General features: G+C 46.0%; 1 protein-coding gene across 4 annotated transcripts in view; it reads left to right on the top strand.

Moving 5' to 3' along the window:
* Positions 1-13,689, top strand: part of ADCK1 (aarF domain containing kinase 1) — a 128,292-nt gene that overhangs the window by 43,495 nt on the left and 71,108 nt on the right. For 3 of the 4 annotated variants that reach the window (XM_025295144.3, XM_006052893.4, XM_025295145.3), the window contains one exon: positions 10,390-10,593. In XM_025295144.3, coding sequence (XP_025150929.3) covers positions 10,390-10,593 — 204 coding nt within the window. Of the gene's footprint in view, positions 1-6,255; positions 6,521-10,389; positions 10,594-13,689 lie in introns of all 4 variants that reach the window. The other variant, XM_044924696.2, reaches the window with a different exon arrangement.

The raw sequence follows: 13,689 nt of genomic DNA, 5'->3' as shown, positions 1-13,689 counted from the left end.
AGGAGAAGGGGATGACAGAGGATGAGATGGCTGGATGGCATCACTGACTCGATGGATGAGTGTGAGTGAACTCCGGGAGTTGGTGATGGACAGGGAGGCCTGGCATGCTGCGATTCATGGGGTCGCAAAGAGTCGGATATAACTGAGCAACTGAAGTGAACTGAACTGAAAGATTTCTTAGATACAATACCAAAAGCATGATCCATGAAGGAAAAAGTGGTAAATTTTACTTCATTAAAATAAAAAAATTTCTTTTTGGAAAAATGTTTAAGGAAAGACAAGCCACAGACTGGGAGAAAGTATATGCAAATCATTTATTTGATAAAGTACTTGTATATGGAATGTATACAGAATGCCTATAACCGAATAATAAGGAAACAAACAGTTCATTAAAAATGGACTAAAGATTCACATTTCACCAAAGACGATACAGAGATGGCAAGTAAACACATGAAAAGATTTTCAACATCATTAGTCTTCAGATCAGATCAGATCAGTCGCTCAGTCGTGTCCGACTCCTTGCGACCCCATGAATCACAGCATGCCAGGCCTCCCTGTCCATCACCAACTCCGGAGTTCACTGAGACTCACGTCCATCGAGTCAGTGATGCCATCCAGCCATCTCATCCTCTGTCATCCCCTTCTCCTCTTGCCCCCAATCCCTCCCAGCATCAGAGTCTTTTCCAATGAGTCAACTCTTCGCATGAGGTGGCCAAAGTACTGGAGTTTCAGCTTTAGCATCCTTCCTTCCAAAGAAATCCCAGGGCTGATCTCCTTCAGAATGGACTGGTTGGATCTCCTTGCAGTCCAAGGGACGCTCAAGAGTCTTCTCCAACACCACAGTTCAAAAGCATCAATTCTTCGGTGCTCAGCCTTCTTCACAGTCCAACTCTCACATCCATACATGACCACAGGTAAAACCATAGCCTTGACTAGACGAACCTTTGTTGGTAAAGTAATGTCTCTGCTTTTGAATATGCTATCTAGGTTGGTCATAACTTTCCTTCCAAGGAGTAAGCGTCTTTTAATTTCATGGCTGCAGTCACCATCTGCAGTGATTTTGGAGCCCCAAAAAAATAAAGTCTGACACTGTTTCCACTGTTTCCCCATCTATTTTCATTAGTCTTAGTGAAATACAAATTTAAACCATAATTAAATACAATTGCACATAATGACTAAAATGCAAAGGACATTATGCTGAGCATTGGGATAATGTAGAGGAACTCTCTCTCATACACTGTTGGTGGGAATGTAACATGGTACAACCACTTTAGAAAACAGTTTAATTTCTTAAAAAATTACGCATATACTGCCATACAGTTTGAAAATTAAGCATATACTGACATGCAGTTTGAAAATTAAGCATATACTGCCATACAGTTTGAAAATGAAGCATATCCCTGCCATGCAGTTTGACCACTGCATTCCTAAGTATTTGCCTGTAAGAAATGAAAGCATGTCTGCACAAAGACTTGAACAAGAAAGTTCAGAACAGCTTTATTTGTACTTCAAAACTGGAAACAACCCAAATGTGTATCAGCTGATGAATAAATAAAGAAATTGTGATATTAATATATTTATGCAATGGAATACTACTCAGTAAGAAAAAAAGAATAAACTGTTGATACATGTAAGAACACGATGGAGCTCAGAAAAATTGTGTTGAGGGAAAAAGACTAGGTAAAAAAAAATGTGATTCCACTTATATAAAACTCTACAAAATTGTAGGCTATACTGATAGGAAGCAGATGAGTGGTTTTCTGGAAATGGGAGGTATGTGGAGGGATGGGACCGGAATTATCAAGGGAAATCAAAACTTTTGGGGGTGATGGATATGTTTAACTAGCTTGATTATAGTGATGGATTCATAAGTGTATGCATATGTCAAAACTATCAGGTTGTACATTTTAAATATGTGTAGTTTATTGTGTCAAAATATCTCAGTGATGCTGTGAAACAATGAGAGTAATGAATTATGATCCACTGAAAAAATTTAGAAATCCGTGAGTCCATACTGATATAAATAAACAAATGAATAAATTGAAATTTCAGTAAAAAACTGGCTATTTGTACAATTTCAAAGGACTTCCCCATACAATACTTAATGGTAAAAAGAAAACAAAAAGTGAGAATGTTAGGTGGATAACCATCAAAATTAATGTTGCCTGTAGGGAGACAAATCAAAATTGTGCACTATATGATAGGTTGTAATGAGAACAGAACCTATTTATAGATTAGGCTCAATTCGCTAACACTTTTTTTAAAAAAAAGAATTTTTGCGTCTGTGTTCACTGTGAATATTGGTATATAGCTTCTTTCTCCCCCTTGTATTTTCTGTCTGGTTTTGATATTGGCATTACATCGGTTTCATAGAATGGATTAGGAGGCATTCTATCTTCATTTTTCTGGAAGAGCAATATTTCTTCCTTAAGTGGTGTCCTTCAGCTGTGACACCATCTTGAGTCAGAGTTTCTTTGTCTGTTACATACATAGTCATTCCAGCTTTATTTTAATTGGTATTGGCATGGTATATCCTTTTCCATCCTTTTCATTTAACCTGTTTGTGTTTTAATATTAAGAGGACAGTTTCTTATAGATAACATATACTTGAATCTTTCTTTTTTATCCAATTTGACCATCTCTGACTTTTAATTTGGGTGTTTAGACCACTTATATTTGATGAGATTATTGACATGGTTAGATTTTCATCTTTCACCTTGTTACTTGTTTTGTACTTGTCCTATTTATGCTTTATTTGTTTTCTCTCATGCCTTCTTTTGGATTGAGTTTTTTCCATGGTTGCATTTTTGTCTCCTTTGTTGGCTTATGGACTATAATTCTTTTTATTATTTTAGTGATTGCATCAGTTTATGGCATACATCTTTAGCTTGTCGTAGTCTACATACAAGTGCCATTGTACTGCTTCACAGAGTGATGTGAAGAATCTTATAATAACATACTTTAGTCTCCTTCTTTCCAGCCTTTGTGCTGTTGTAATACATGTTGCTTTTACATATGCTATAAACTTCATGTTATACTATTTATGTACTAAAAAAGAAGTCTTGTGCCTTTACCTATGAAGTTTCTGTTTCTGGTCTCTTTGTTCCTTTGTATTTCTGGTATCATTTTCTTTCTGCCTGAAGGATATCTTTTAAAATTTCTCATTGTGTAGGGAGATGAATTCTATCAGCTTTTATATGTCTTAAAGCTTTTAGTTTACCTTTGGTTTTAAGAGATGTTTTTGCTGGGTATAGGATTCTAGGTTTTCTTTCAGTCCTTTCAGAGATGTTCCTCCACGAACTTCTGCTTATGTTGTTCCCAGCGAGAGATCTGCTGTCATTCTTATCTTTGTTCCTTTCTCTATAATGTGTCTTTTTTCCTCTGGATACTTTCAGGATTTTCTCTTAATCACTGATTTTGAACAAGTTCATTATGCAGTTTTCTTTCTTCCTTATGCTTGGGGCTTATTGAGATTCTTGGATCTATTGGTTTATAATTTTTTAAAAATCAAATTTGAAAAAAATTTCAGGTAGTATTTCTTTAAGTATTTTTCCCCCATTCTCTCCCTGACCTCTCTTTTGGGGATTCCAACATTCCAATGTTTATAAGATTGCTTGAAGTTGTCCCATAGATCACAGCTGCTCTTTTCATTAAAGTTTTTTATTTTTGTTTCATTTTGAATAGTTTCTATTACTAGGACTTGAGGTTCACTAACCTTTCTTCTACAATGTCTAATCATCTATTTATCCTACCCAGTGTATTTTTTTGTGGGAGGGATGTGTTGCAAGGCATGTGGGATAGAACCTGCATCCCCCTGCAGTGGAAGTGCAGAGACTTAACCACGGAACCACCAGGGAAGTGTCATCCAGTGTATTTTTCATATCAAAAATTACAGTCTCTAGAAGTTTCATTTGGATCTCATTCTTTTTTTTAATATTGTCCATGCCTCTGCTTAACATTTTGAACATATGAAATACAGTTATAACAATTGTCCTCTTTTGCTAAAATATGTTTCAGTTTTGAGTTGGTTTTGATTGATTGATTTTTTTCTTTCTCATAATGTGTTGTATTTTTCTGTTTCTTTGAATACCTGGTAAATATTTTATTAGGTGCTAGACATTGCAATTTTGTCTTTTTGGGTACTAGATATATTTGTATTTTTATAAATATTATAGAGCTTTGTTCTGGGACAGTTAAGTTACTTGGAGACAGTGTGATTTTTTTCAAGTTTTTTAGTATTTATTGCTTGGGAATGGAATGGTGTTTAGTTTGGGATATTCCCCTCTTCTGGGTATTATAGCAAATGCCTCAAGAATTATGAGATTTTTCTAGTCCAGCTAGTGGAAATAGACCTATATGAACACACAGGATACTGTTAACCCTAGTCTTTTGTGGTTGTTATCTTTCTGGCTTATGTAGTTTTCTTGTGTGTATGTGCTGACTGTTACTCAACCAGGTACACGAGGCAGACCCTAGGCAGCTCTTCAGAGTTCCTTCTTCGTATGGCTCTCTGCTCTCCAGTACTCTGTCCTGTGAACTCTAGCTGCTGTGGTCTTCCTGGACTCTCAGCTCTGTGTCTTCAGCTCAAAGTCTTCTGGGTGCTGCCTGGCTCCCCTTTCCCTGCACTGTGGCCTGGAAACCCTCAATGCTGTGAATTGGGGCAACCATAGGTTCACTGTGTTTGCTTCGCATCTCTCAGGAATCACTCTCCTTCCTTTCCTGATGTCCAGTTCTTATTACTTCAAACAAGGAAGGTAATTTTGTTCCCCATTTGGAAAGAGATGTTAAGGATGACATCAAGATTATGGCTTTAGCAATTTCACGTTTAGAGTTGCAGTTTAACCAGGATCTACCCGACAGGTAGTCAGTCAGAGGAGGGACAGAGGACGCTGCTAAGGGGTAGGATTAAATCTGTGGTCAAGCTTCGTCAGAACTTTTATAAACTGCAACTTGTTTTTTTTTTTCTCCCCATAAGACATGATGAGTTTTACTTTGCTCATTAAGTAAAAGATTAAAGCAAAGGGTGACATCCAGAAGAGACTTTGGAGACTGTCCTGGCTTGATTTCTTGGGGATGAAGGGGGAGTTGCAATTCCATTTTCATGATGAAAAACACACATGTGGATCATAGCACCCTGCAAAATTGGGGAAACAGTGCTGGATTCTGCACCAAGCTGGTCCAGTCTGTGTGGTCGAGAATTTGGGGCTGGACTTCTATTTCCAGAAGATGTTGAAGAAGAGATTATTTAAAAAAAATTCTCCTCTATTATTGATATGATAAATATTAGTTTTAGGAAATTTTAGAAATACAGAGAGACCTATAAAGAAAAGTACTCTTGTAATCCCACTGCCCAGAGATAACACTGGTTGCTTGTCAGTGCATTTCCTTTGGGTGTTGAGTCTTTGACTGGGAGAATATGTTAAGGGGCTTGTGTGCTTTGGGGTCTGTCTGTGACCTTCTCTTGTACCGTCTCTTCCTGTGATGTGTGGGGTTGTATGTGTGTCTGTCTCTTTCATCTCTGTCTCACACTCAAACCCCAAAACCCCATTGGAGATACTGCCCAACTGCCCAGTTCTGATGGGGGAGACCTACTGATTCAGGCTGGCTTTGGTACCTTTCTTCCCTACCCTTCAGGATTTAGGCATGAGTAAAGGATTGCCCTCCTTGGGCCTTTGCTCCATCCCTCCCAATCAATAATTAATCAGTACTGAGTTGATCTTATTAGCTATTCACTGCCCACTCCCTCCTCCCCCCAAATCCCAACCCAAGCTGGCTAATGACAATGCTTTTAATTAATATGAGGCAGATTAAAGCTCATTACAACAAGGTTATTGGTAATGAGATCATCATAAGGCAAGTTATTGAGCTGGGAGTGAAAACGAAGTTGGAGGAGGGGCAGAGAGATGGTGCCAGCTGTTCCTGCCCTGTTTTGGCAGGAATGGAGCCCGGAGTGTGGGAACTCTGCAATGAGGACACGCTGCAGCGACAAACACCCAACCAGCTCATGAAACCAGGTGCTGGCCCCACGGGCCTCGGGGCCAGTGAGCAAATGGGTGTGCAGTGTTTAGGGCACTAGCGTGTGTTGAGAAGCCAGCGCTGGTGTATTCAATTAAGAATGTGCAGATTATGACCTGCTGAGTCGGGGGCACAAGCCACCCACACGGGGTCCGCAGACAGCTCTGTCGGCATCCAAGCTCCCACTGGGGAAGTGAAACTCACTGGGGTGTTTTGATTGAACAAGATTTATTATTACAGATCCCAGAAGCAAAGATGCTCAGTGAGCAGGAGAAGGGCGGTCCTCCGTCCCAAGTCACCAGCAAGCAGGAGGTGAATGCTCAAAGAGGGACTTTGCACTAAGCCAGCAGTTTCTTGAAATTCTGAATGAAACCTGCCTTCTGATCCTAAGGGACAGTGGAACTGTGGGAGCTGGAGCTGGAAAGGGACCCTGGAGATCAGAATGCCTGCTCTGTTATTCAGCATTTGTGTCTTTTGACCTTCAAAGAGCATTTGCATTTTTTTGGTGAGTGGAATATCCCTCATCCCCATATGACTGTGTGTGTTTAAGACGCTAGTTGAAATATGGGTGCCATTTGCAGTAGATGCCGATTCAGTTTCATGGATGATGGTTTTGTGTGTGTGACCCATGGTTGTCATCAATCTACACTTACGGCTCATCATGGCTTGCCCTGGGGTACACAGAGTCTACAGGGGACACACATGGTCTCTGTTCCCAATGGCTGCTGTGCCAGGGAACCAGTGAGTCAGAGGTAGACCAGCCTTCCTGGGCTTGTGTGACCAGAGAGGGCTCCCTGCATTGTCCAGACAGTGTGAATGTGACCTTTACTTTGTGCCAGGAGACACCCTACCTGGGACTGGCTCAGGGCAGAGGAGGGGGGCAACAGAGCCCTGGCTCTGCTCCCTGGTAGGAGGCCTAGTTGGTGTGAGGCTAATGCTTTCTGAGTTCTTCCAGTAGCCGAGAGAAATGCAGATGTGAATCTAGTCTAAAGAAAATGGTGGAGCAGGTCTTATACACACACACACACACACACGCATGTTGTGTTGTTTTCTTGACCTGAAATGCTCTCCTTTTTAATCCTAATCTATTCCCATTCAATTGCAGGGGTTGTATCAGCCAGGGACTAGTCATACCTGTAATTTATTTTATTTAAAAAAATTTATTTATTTAAAAATTTTATTTAATTTTTGGCTGCACCACGCAGCATGTGGGATCTAGACCCCTGACCAGGGACTGAACCTGTGTCCTCTGTGTTGGAAGGCAGAATCCCAATCACTGGACCACCCAGGGAAGTCCCAATAATTATGTATTTGGCTGCGCTGGGTCTTAATTGCAGCATGCGAGATCTTTCCGTTGCGGTATATGGGATCTGGTTCCCCGACGAGGGATCGAACCCAGGCCCCTTGCATGGGGATCTTGGAGTCTCAGCCACTGGGCCACCAGAGACGTCCCCATATTTGTAATTTAAATGTAAAAACGTATTAATTAGGAAAAGGTAGTTAACTCCTAAAAGCAGCAGTAGAAGAATCTAAGGGGACAGAGGTAGTAAATGCATAAAGCACCTGCTCCCTCTAGGATTGGGGTGGTGAACAAGAACAGACCTGAAGACTTGGCTGGGGGCTTCCAAGGCTGGGATCCCAGGCTGCCCTGGAGACAAGGAGACATGGCCCTGGGGCAGAGAGATTTGTAGGAGGAGACGACCTAGAATTAGTGTGTGGGAGCTGCCTGCTGGGTGGTCAGAGCACTTGCTGGAGCGTGTGGGCCTGAGCTGGTCCACAGAAGGGGCCCACTAGGTAGTGAGGGTGGGCTGGTCCATGAGGGCCACCGGCAGGTCCCCAAGCCCCTGTCCCACTGGCTGATGAGCTGGAAGCCGCCCAGTGGGGCCGGTAGGGAGCCTCCTTGTGCCGCTGTGGTCTTGCAGTGTCCACCCCCGCCCCCAAGCTCCCCTGTTGATCGGGGGCCCCATCTGACACAGGAGAAATGGCACAGGGTCACTGCAGTATCACAGCATGTGGCAAGGAAGGGTGGGTTGGCAGGGCCTAAGGACAGCCTCCGAGTGCCTGGGGTCCAGGGCATCCCTTTGCTATAGACGGAGCGGGTAGGTGGGCTCCCTGGCTGCTGGGACCAGGGTATTTGGGGCTGCAGCATTCTCTTTTTAATTCTTAAGGTAACAGTTTTCTGTGCAGTTCACTTGGCAACTAATCATGTAGAATCTTTGAACGTTTCTTCCATCTTTGTTGCCTACCATTATTTAACTCTTCACCTGGTTTCTTGCCCCCAACATGCCCTTAATTATGTCAGCATCCTTCGTAGCACTTGAGAGCGTAAGTCCATCATAAATATTCACTCTCCTGGTTGACTTACGGGAGGAAGAGGGTGCCAGGTTCCCACAGAGCCCTGGGTCTCCCTTGTCTTCTGTTTGTGCCTGTGGCTCCATCCTGCTCAGGAAGGCAGGACCCTCAAAATTCCAAGATCCTCAGCAGAGTTGGGGTGGTGACTGGGGATGTGCAGCCTGGGGGTGGGTGGGGGCCACATCCCACTCCAGAGGGATAGGTGGGCATCAGGCAGGGAGTTAAGGCTGGCCTGTCTTGCACCACCTGGCCTGCCGCCCACCCTATGTGCCTAATGCCCCACTGTGATGTTTTCTTCCAGTTAACAGGAGATCCCTGCTAAAGTCTGCTGAGTTAAAGAGCCCTAGGATTGAAATGCTTTCTAGACCTTCCTTTGACATTTATTAGCTTTTTCTATAATCAAAACATCTGACATTCTCGTCCTTAAAGATACCTGTACTTACCTCCCTAAATTGCTGGAAGGATTAAAAAAATAATGACTTTGGCATCTTTGAAAATTGTAGACCTCCAAACAGACAGACAGAATCATTAGTATGGCTGAGGGGTGGGTGGCAAATGTGTGAACTTAGTGTATCCTTGAATGAATCATAAATGGATCAGAACTAGTTGAAAACCTTACACATGCTTGTTTCTGTGGGAGTGGGACTCAGACCAGGTAAGTTTTGAAGGAAAGGCGATCAGAAGTGTTGGCCACGTCAGGCCATGTCTGGAGGCTGGCTGCAGTTGGAGGTTGGAATTGACTGGTCTGGGTACCAGGAGACTGAAGGTGAATGATGGTATGTGTGTGTGTGTGTGTGTGTGTACCAGGAGACTGAAGGTGAATGATGGGGTGTGTGTGTGTACCAGGAGACTGAAGGTGAATCATGGGGTGTGTGTGTGTGTGTACCAGGAGACTGAAGGTGAATGATGGGGTGTGTGTGTATGTGTGTGTGTGTGTACCAGGAGACTGAAGGTGAATGATGGGGTGTGTGTGTGTGTGTGTGTACCAGGAGACTGAAGGTGAATGATGGGATGTGTGTGTGTGTACCAGGAGACTAAAGGTGAATGATGGGGGGTGTGTGTGTGTGTGTACCAGGAGATGGAAGGTGAATGATGGGGTGTGTGTATGTGTACCAGGAGACTGCAGGTGAATGATGGTGTGTGTGTGTGTGTGTGTGTACCAGGAGACTGCAGGTGAATGATGGGGTGTGTGTGTGTGTGTGTGTGTGTGTGTGTACCAGGAGACTGCAGGTGAATGATGGGGGGTGTGTGTGTGTGTGTGTGTGTGTGTGTGTACCAGGAGACTGCAGGTGAATGATGGGGTGTGTGTGTGTGTGTGTGTGTGTGTGTGTGCCAGGAGACTGCAGGTGAATGATGGGGGGTGTGTGTGTGTGTGTGTGTGTACCAGGAGACTGAAGGTGAATGATGGGTGTGTGTGTATCTGTGTACCAGGAGACAGAAGGTGAATGATGGAGGGTGTGTGTGTGTGTGTGTGTACCAGGAGACTAAAGGTGAATGATGGGGTGTGTGTGTGTGTGTGTGTGTGTGTGTGTACCAGGAGACTGCAGGTGAATGATGGGGTGTGTGTGTATGTGTGTGTGTGTGTGTGCACCAGGAGACTGAAGGTGAATGATGAGGTATGTGTGTACCAGGAGACTGAAGGTGAATGATGTGGTGTGTGTGTGCACCAGGAGACTGAAGGTGAATGATGGGGTGTGTGTGTGTGTGTGTACCAGGAGACTGAAGGTGAATGATGGGGTGTGTGTGTGTGTGTATGTGTGTGTGTGTGTGTACCAGGAGACTGAAGGTGAATGATGGGGTGTGTGTGTGTGTGTACCAGGAGACTGAAGGTGAATGATGGGGTGTGTGTGTGTATGTGTGTGTGCACCAGGAGACTGAAGGTGAATGATGGGGTGTGTGTGTGCACATGCATGTGCACTGGGGGGTGCATCAGTGTGTCCAACCAGAGTGGCAGGAAAAGAGAAGCGTGCCCAGTGGGCAATGGGCACTCATGTCTCTCTGGCCCCGTCTGTCTCCCTGCAGGTGCACCTCCGCTCTGCCAGGCGCCTCTGTGAGCTCTGCTGTGCCAACCGGGGCACGTTCATCAAGGTGGGCCAGCACCTGGGGGCTCTGGACTACCTGCTGCCGGAGGAGTACACCAGCACGCTGAAGGTGCTACACAGCCAGGCCCCGCAGAGCAGCATGAAGGAAGTCCGCCAGGTCATCCGCGAGGACCTGGGCAAAGAGGTACCCGCCTCTGCCGGGAGGGGTGGGTCCCTTCCTGTACAGTGTGTTTCCAGAAAGACCCTGCAGGATTCTTGGCTTGGCCCCAGGCCCTGGGGATCCAACAGAGGTGGGGAGCACGGAAACTTTCAGTGTGAAATCAGCGAGGTTAGTAGGAACCTGAGTGGCCCTCAGTAAAAAATATTACTTGGACCGTATGAAATGGTTGATATGTTTAGACTGTTTTCGACCTGTAACCTAGTACGATTCATATGCTTCAATCTAGTAGTTGCTGTCAGTTGTTGAGAGTTTACTGTGTGCTCCAAGCTCTGTTGTTTCCCACACGTTATTTCACTTAGTCCTTATGGCAAACCTACAAGACACTCACTATCAATAAGCCTGTTTGGTGGATGAGGGATGGAGGCTTAGGGTGATCAGGTAAAGCGTCCAAGGGGACTGTTAGTACAGGGTTCTGGCGCCCTGCTCTTTCCATGAACTGTCCTAATCATTCAGTGCAGTGACTTCTGGCACATCGCTGGGCCTCTGCTTGATTGCCTCCAGTGACAGGAGGCTTATTCTCTTACGGGCTGCCTGATGTGGTCTGTTCTATTATCAGTCATCTCTAATTGTAATAAGTGCTTCCTCCTAAGGGCTGATGCCTGCTTCCTCAAACTTCCCTGATCTTCATTCTGACCCTGGAGCCACAGACAAAGGGGCTGAGGGCCATTCTGTACGTGGCCCTGGTCACGCGCCTTTGGACTCACGCCAGTGACCTGCGGGATGTGTGGAACCCAGACTGGGCCCAGTGGTGTGGATCCTTGTTGGCCTGATCCACTCATCGTGATTCTGGGGAGGGGGTGGTTGGAACAGCCATCTGCAAGGATCTACAGAGCAGGCCCAGGCTTATAGACTATGTGCTAGAATTTCATGGTACCTAAGAGAACTCTATTCAGTAAAGCTTTTCTCCCTTTACCTATTACTACATTTGAAATTCTCATTTTTTTAAAAAATTATTTTTATTTTTTTTTCCCTTTTTTAATTAAACATTTTTTTTTTTTGTCTATGAAGCAGAGCATAGGGGATCTTAGTTCCCTAACCAGGGATCAAAGCCATACCCTCTGCATTAGGAGTATGGAGTTTTAGCCCCTGGTCCGCCAGGGAAGTCCCTGAAATTCTCCTCTTAGAGAGAGAATCCTTTGGATCTTCTAGGATTTTTTCTGAGCAAAATAATCTTAAATGTCAAGTCTAGATCAGCTGACACCTTTCCTGAAATTATTTTATTACCTCTGATACTTCCCAATTTCCCCAAATAAAATCTTTAGCTGGGCTTTTGAGATCCACCCCGTCCACTTTCAGCTTGCCATGGTCTTCGTCTGCCTGGAGTCTCTTTACTCCACCCTCTCCCTGTCATTCCTTGTGTTCCTAGGCCACTGGCTCATCTGTCTGTCTGTCTACCAAATGCCGGGCACTGTGCTAGATGCTGGGGGTCCTGGCCAAGTCCCAGCTCTCCCATGAAGTCTTCTCTGACCGTCTGCACACCTTCGCTCCCTCCGCTTGTGCTTCTCCTGGGTTGGTTAGTTGTGTCTAGGTGGTTTCACCACAAATTGTGAGGTCTGGGGATGAACACCATGGTGGTCCTTTTATTCCTGTCTGCAGTTCCAGAATAGTACATGGTGTATCGGGGGTGCCGGTGTTTGTTTAATGAACCAATGACGGATAAGTGACAGTTTCCTTAGGCCACTGAGGGCCAGGCGGAGAGTTGGGGCAGAGGGTCATAAAGCTCAGTTGTTCCGTTTCTGCTGATTTGCCTGCAGCTGGCCCTGACTGTCTGTCCCTTAATGTAGAGCTGACATCACATGCCTGGCATCCCTCCAGAGAAGTCCCACTCCTCACTGAAGGCCTGGCCTGGCTTGGCCTCATTATTGGACTCTCTGGGAGAGGCATGGGCACTGGATCACCCAGGAGGGCTCCTTTCTCCTGGGCCCTGGTGCCCACAAGGTTTTGTTTGTGCCCTCCAAGAGCCTATCTCCCCAGTCCTGTGTACGTTTTGTAATCAAATCCCACTGGCCTCCGAAGTCAAATTCCCTGGGGGTTCTCAGTCCCTTTGGCCAGATCCCCAGGTTGGGAAATCTGCTGTAGGTCCTAGAACTTTCTCAGCAGCACTAGAATTTATTTGGTTTAATGGTTCTGAGCATAGACACCTCTGTGGACTTCCTTCCTATGGAGGAACATCTCCTCCAAGGGGATGGGGCGGGGGTGGAAGATTGAGTGAAGAGTAGACCTGATTTAGGGCTGAGTCAGGAGCAGGCCACAGGCTGGGCAGAGTGGGGTGAGGATGGAGGGGCCGCAGGCCGGGGGGACGGCAGCAGAGAGGCTCAGCCCTCGTGTGCCTGTGTTTCTTGCCAAGACGGTTGGCCTCCTGCTTCCTACAGCGTTGAGATGCAGCCCCAAATGGACACTAGATGAGTCGCTGTAATAGCAGTGTGAAGTGCACCATTGCTGGGCACTGTGGCAGCTCAGCGGGGGCGGAGGCAGGGAGAGAAGGCAGCAGCTTAACCCTTGGAGCTGCAGGGGGAGGCAAGAGCAGGGCAGCGGCTTTCCTCCAGGCCAGGGTGGAGCGAGACGGGAAGTTCAGGGCATCAGCAGTCATGGTGTGCCCGCCCGCCCAGCCGGCTGCAGGGTGTCTGGGAGACGCTGCCTGTATCTTCAGGGCCCCTTCTCTTGGCAACCCCCTCGCCCAGCCAAGCCATCCTGAGCGTGGTGGCCTGTGTCTCCTGCCCCACAGCTGGTCATGAGCCTGCTGAGAGAAGGAGACTAATGTCAAGGCCATGGCTTGGAGGGGATGTCCCTCCTGGCTGGGAAGCTCAGAAGCCTCAGGGTTCTTACCCTGGCCCCCACAGACACGCAGTCAAAGTCTTGCCTCACCCCTTCCTCCCCCTCCCTGCCTGGAAGATGGCATTTGTTCCCGGTTCCACACTTTCTCAGCCTGTGGGCGGAGGGAGGGGAAAGGGGGCCGCGTGGGAAGCAGGGTAGGCGGGTGTCGGGGAGTCAGGGCGGGGAAAGTCACTCACTCTACCCTTCCCTCCTCCCCCAGCCCCTCCTGTGACGCTTCTTGGGGAG

Source organism: Bubalus bubalis, chromosome 11, assembly GCF_019923935.1.
Source record: "Bubalus bubalis isolate 160015118507 breed Murrah chromosome 11, NDDB_SH_1, whole genome shotgun sequence".
Lineage (NCBI taxonomy): Eukaryota > Metazoa > Chordata > Mammalia > Artiodactyla > Bovidae > Bubalus > Bubalus bubalis.
Note: the sequence above shows the minus strand (reverse complement) of the source record. Positions and strands in the feature narration are given on the sequence as shown.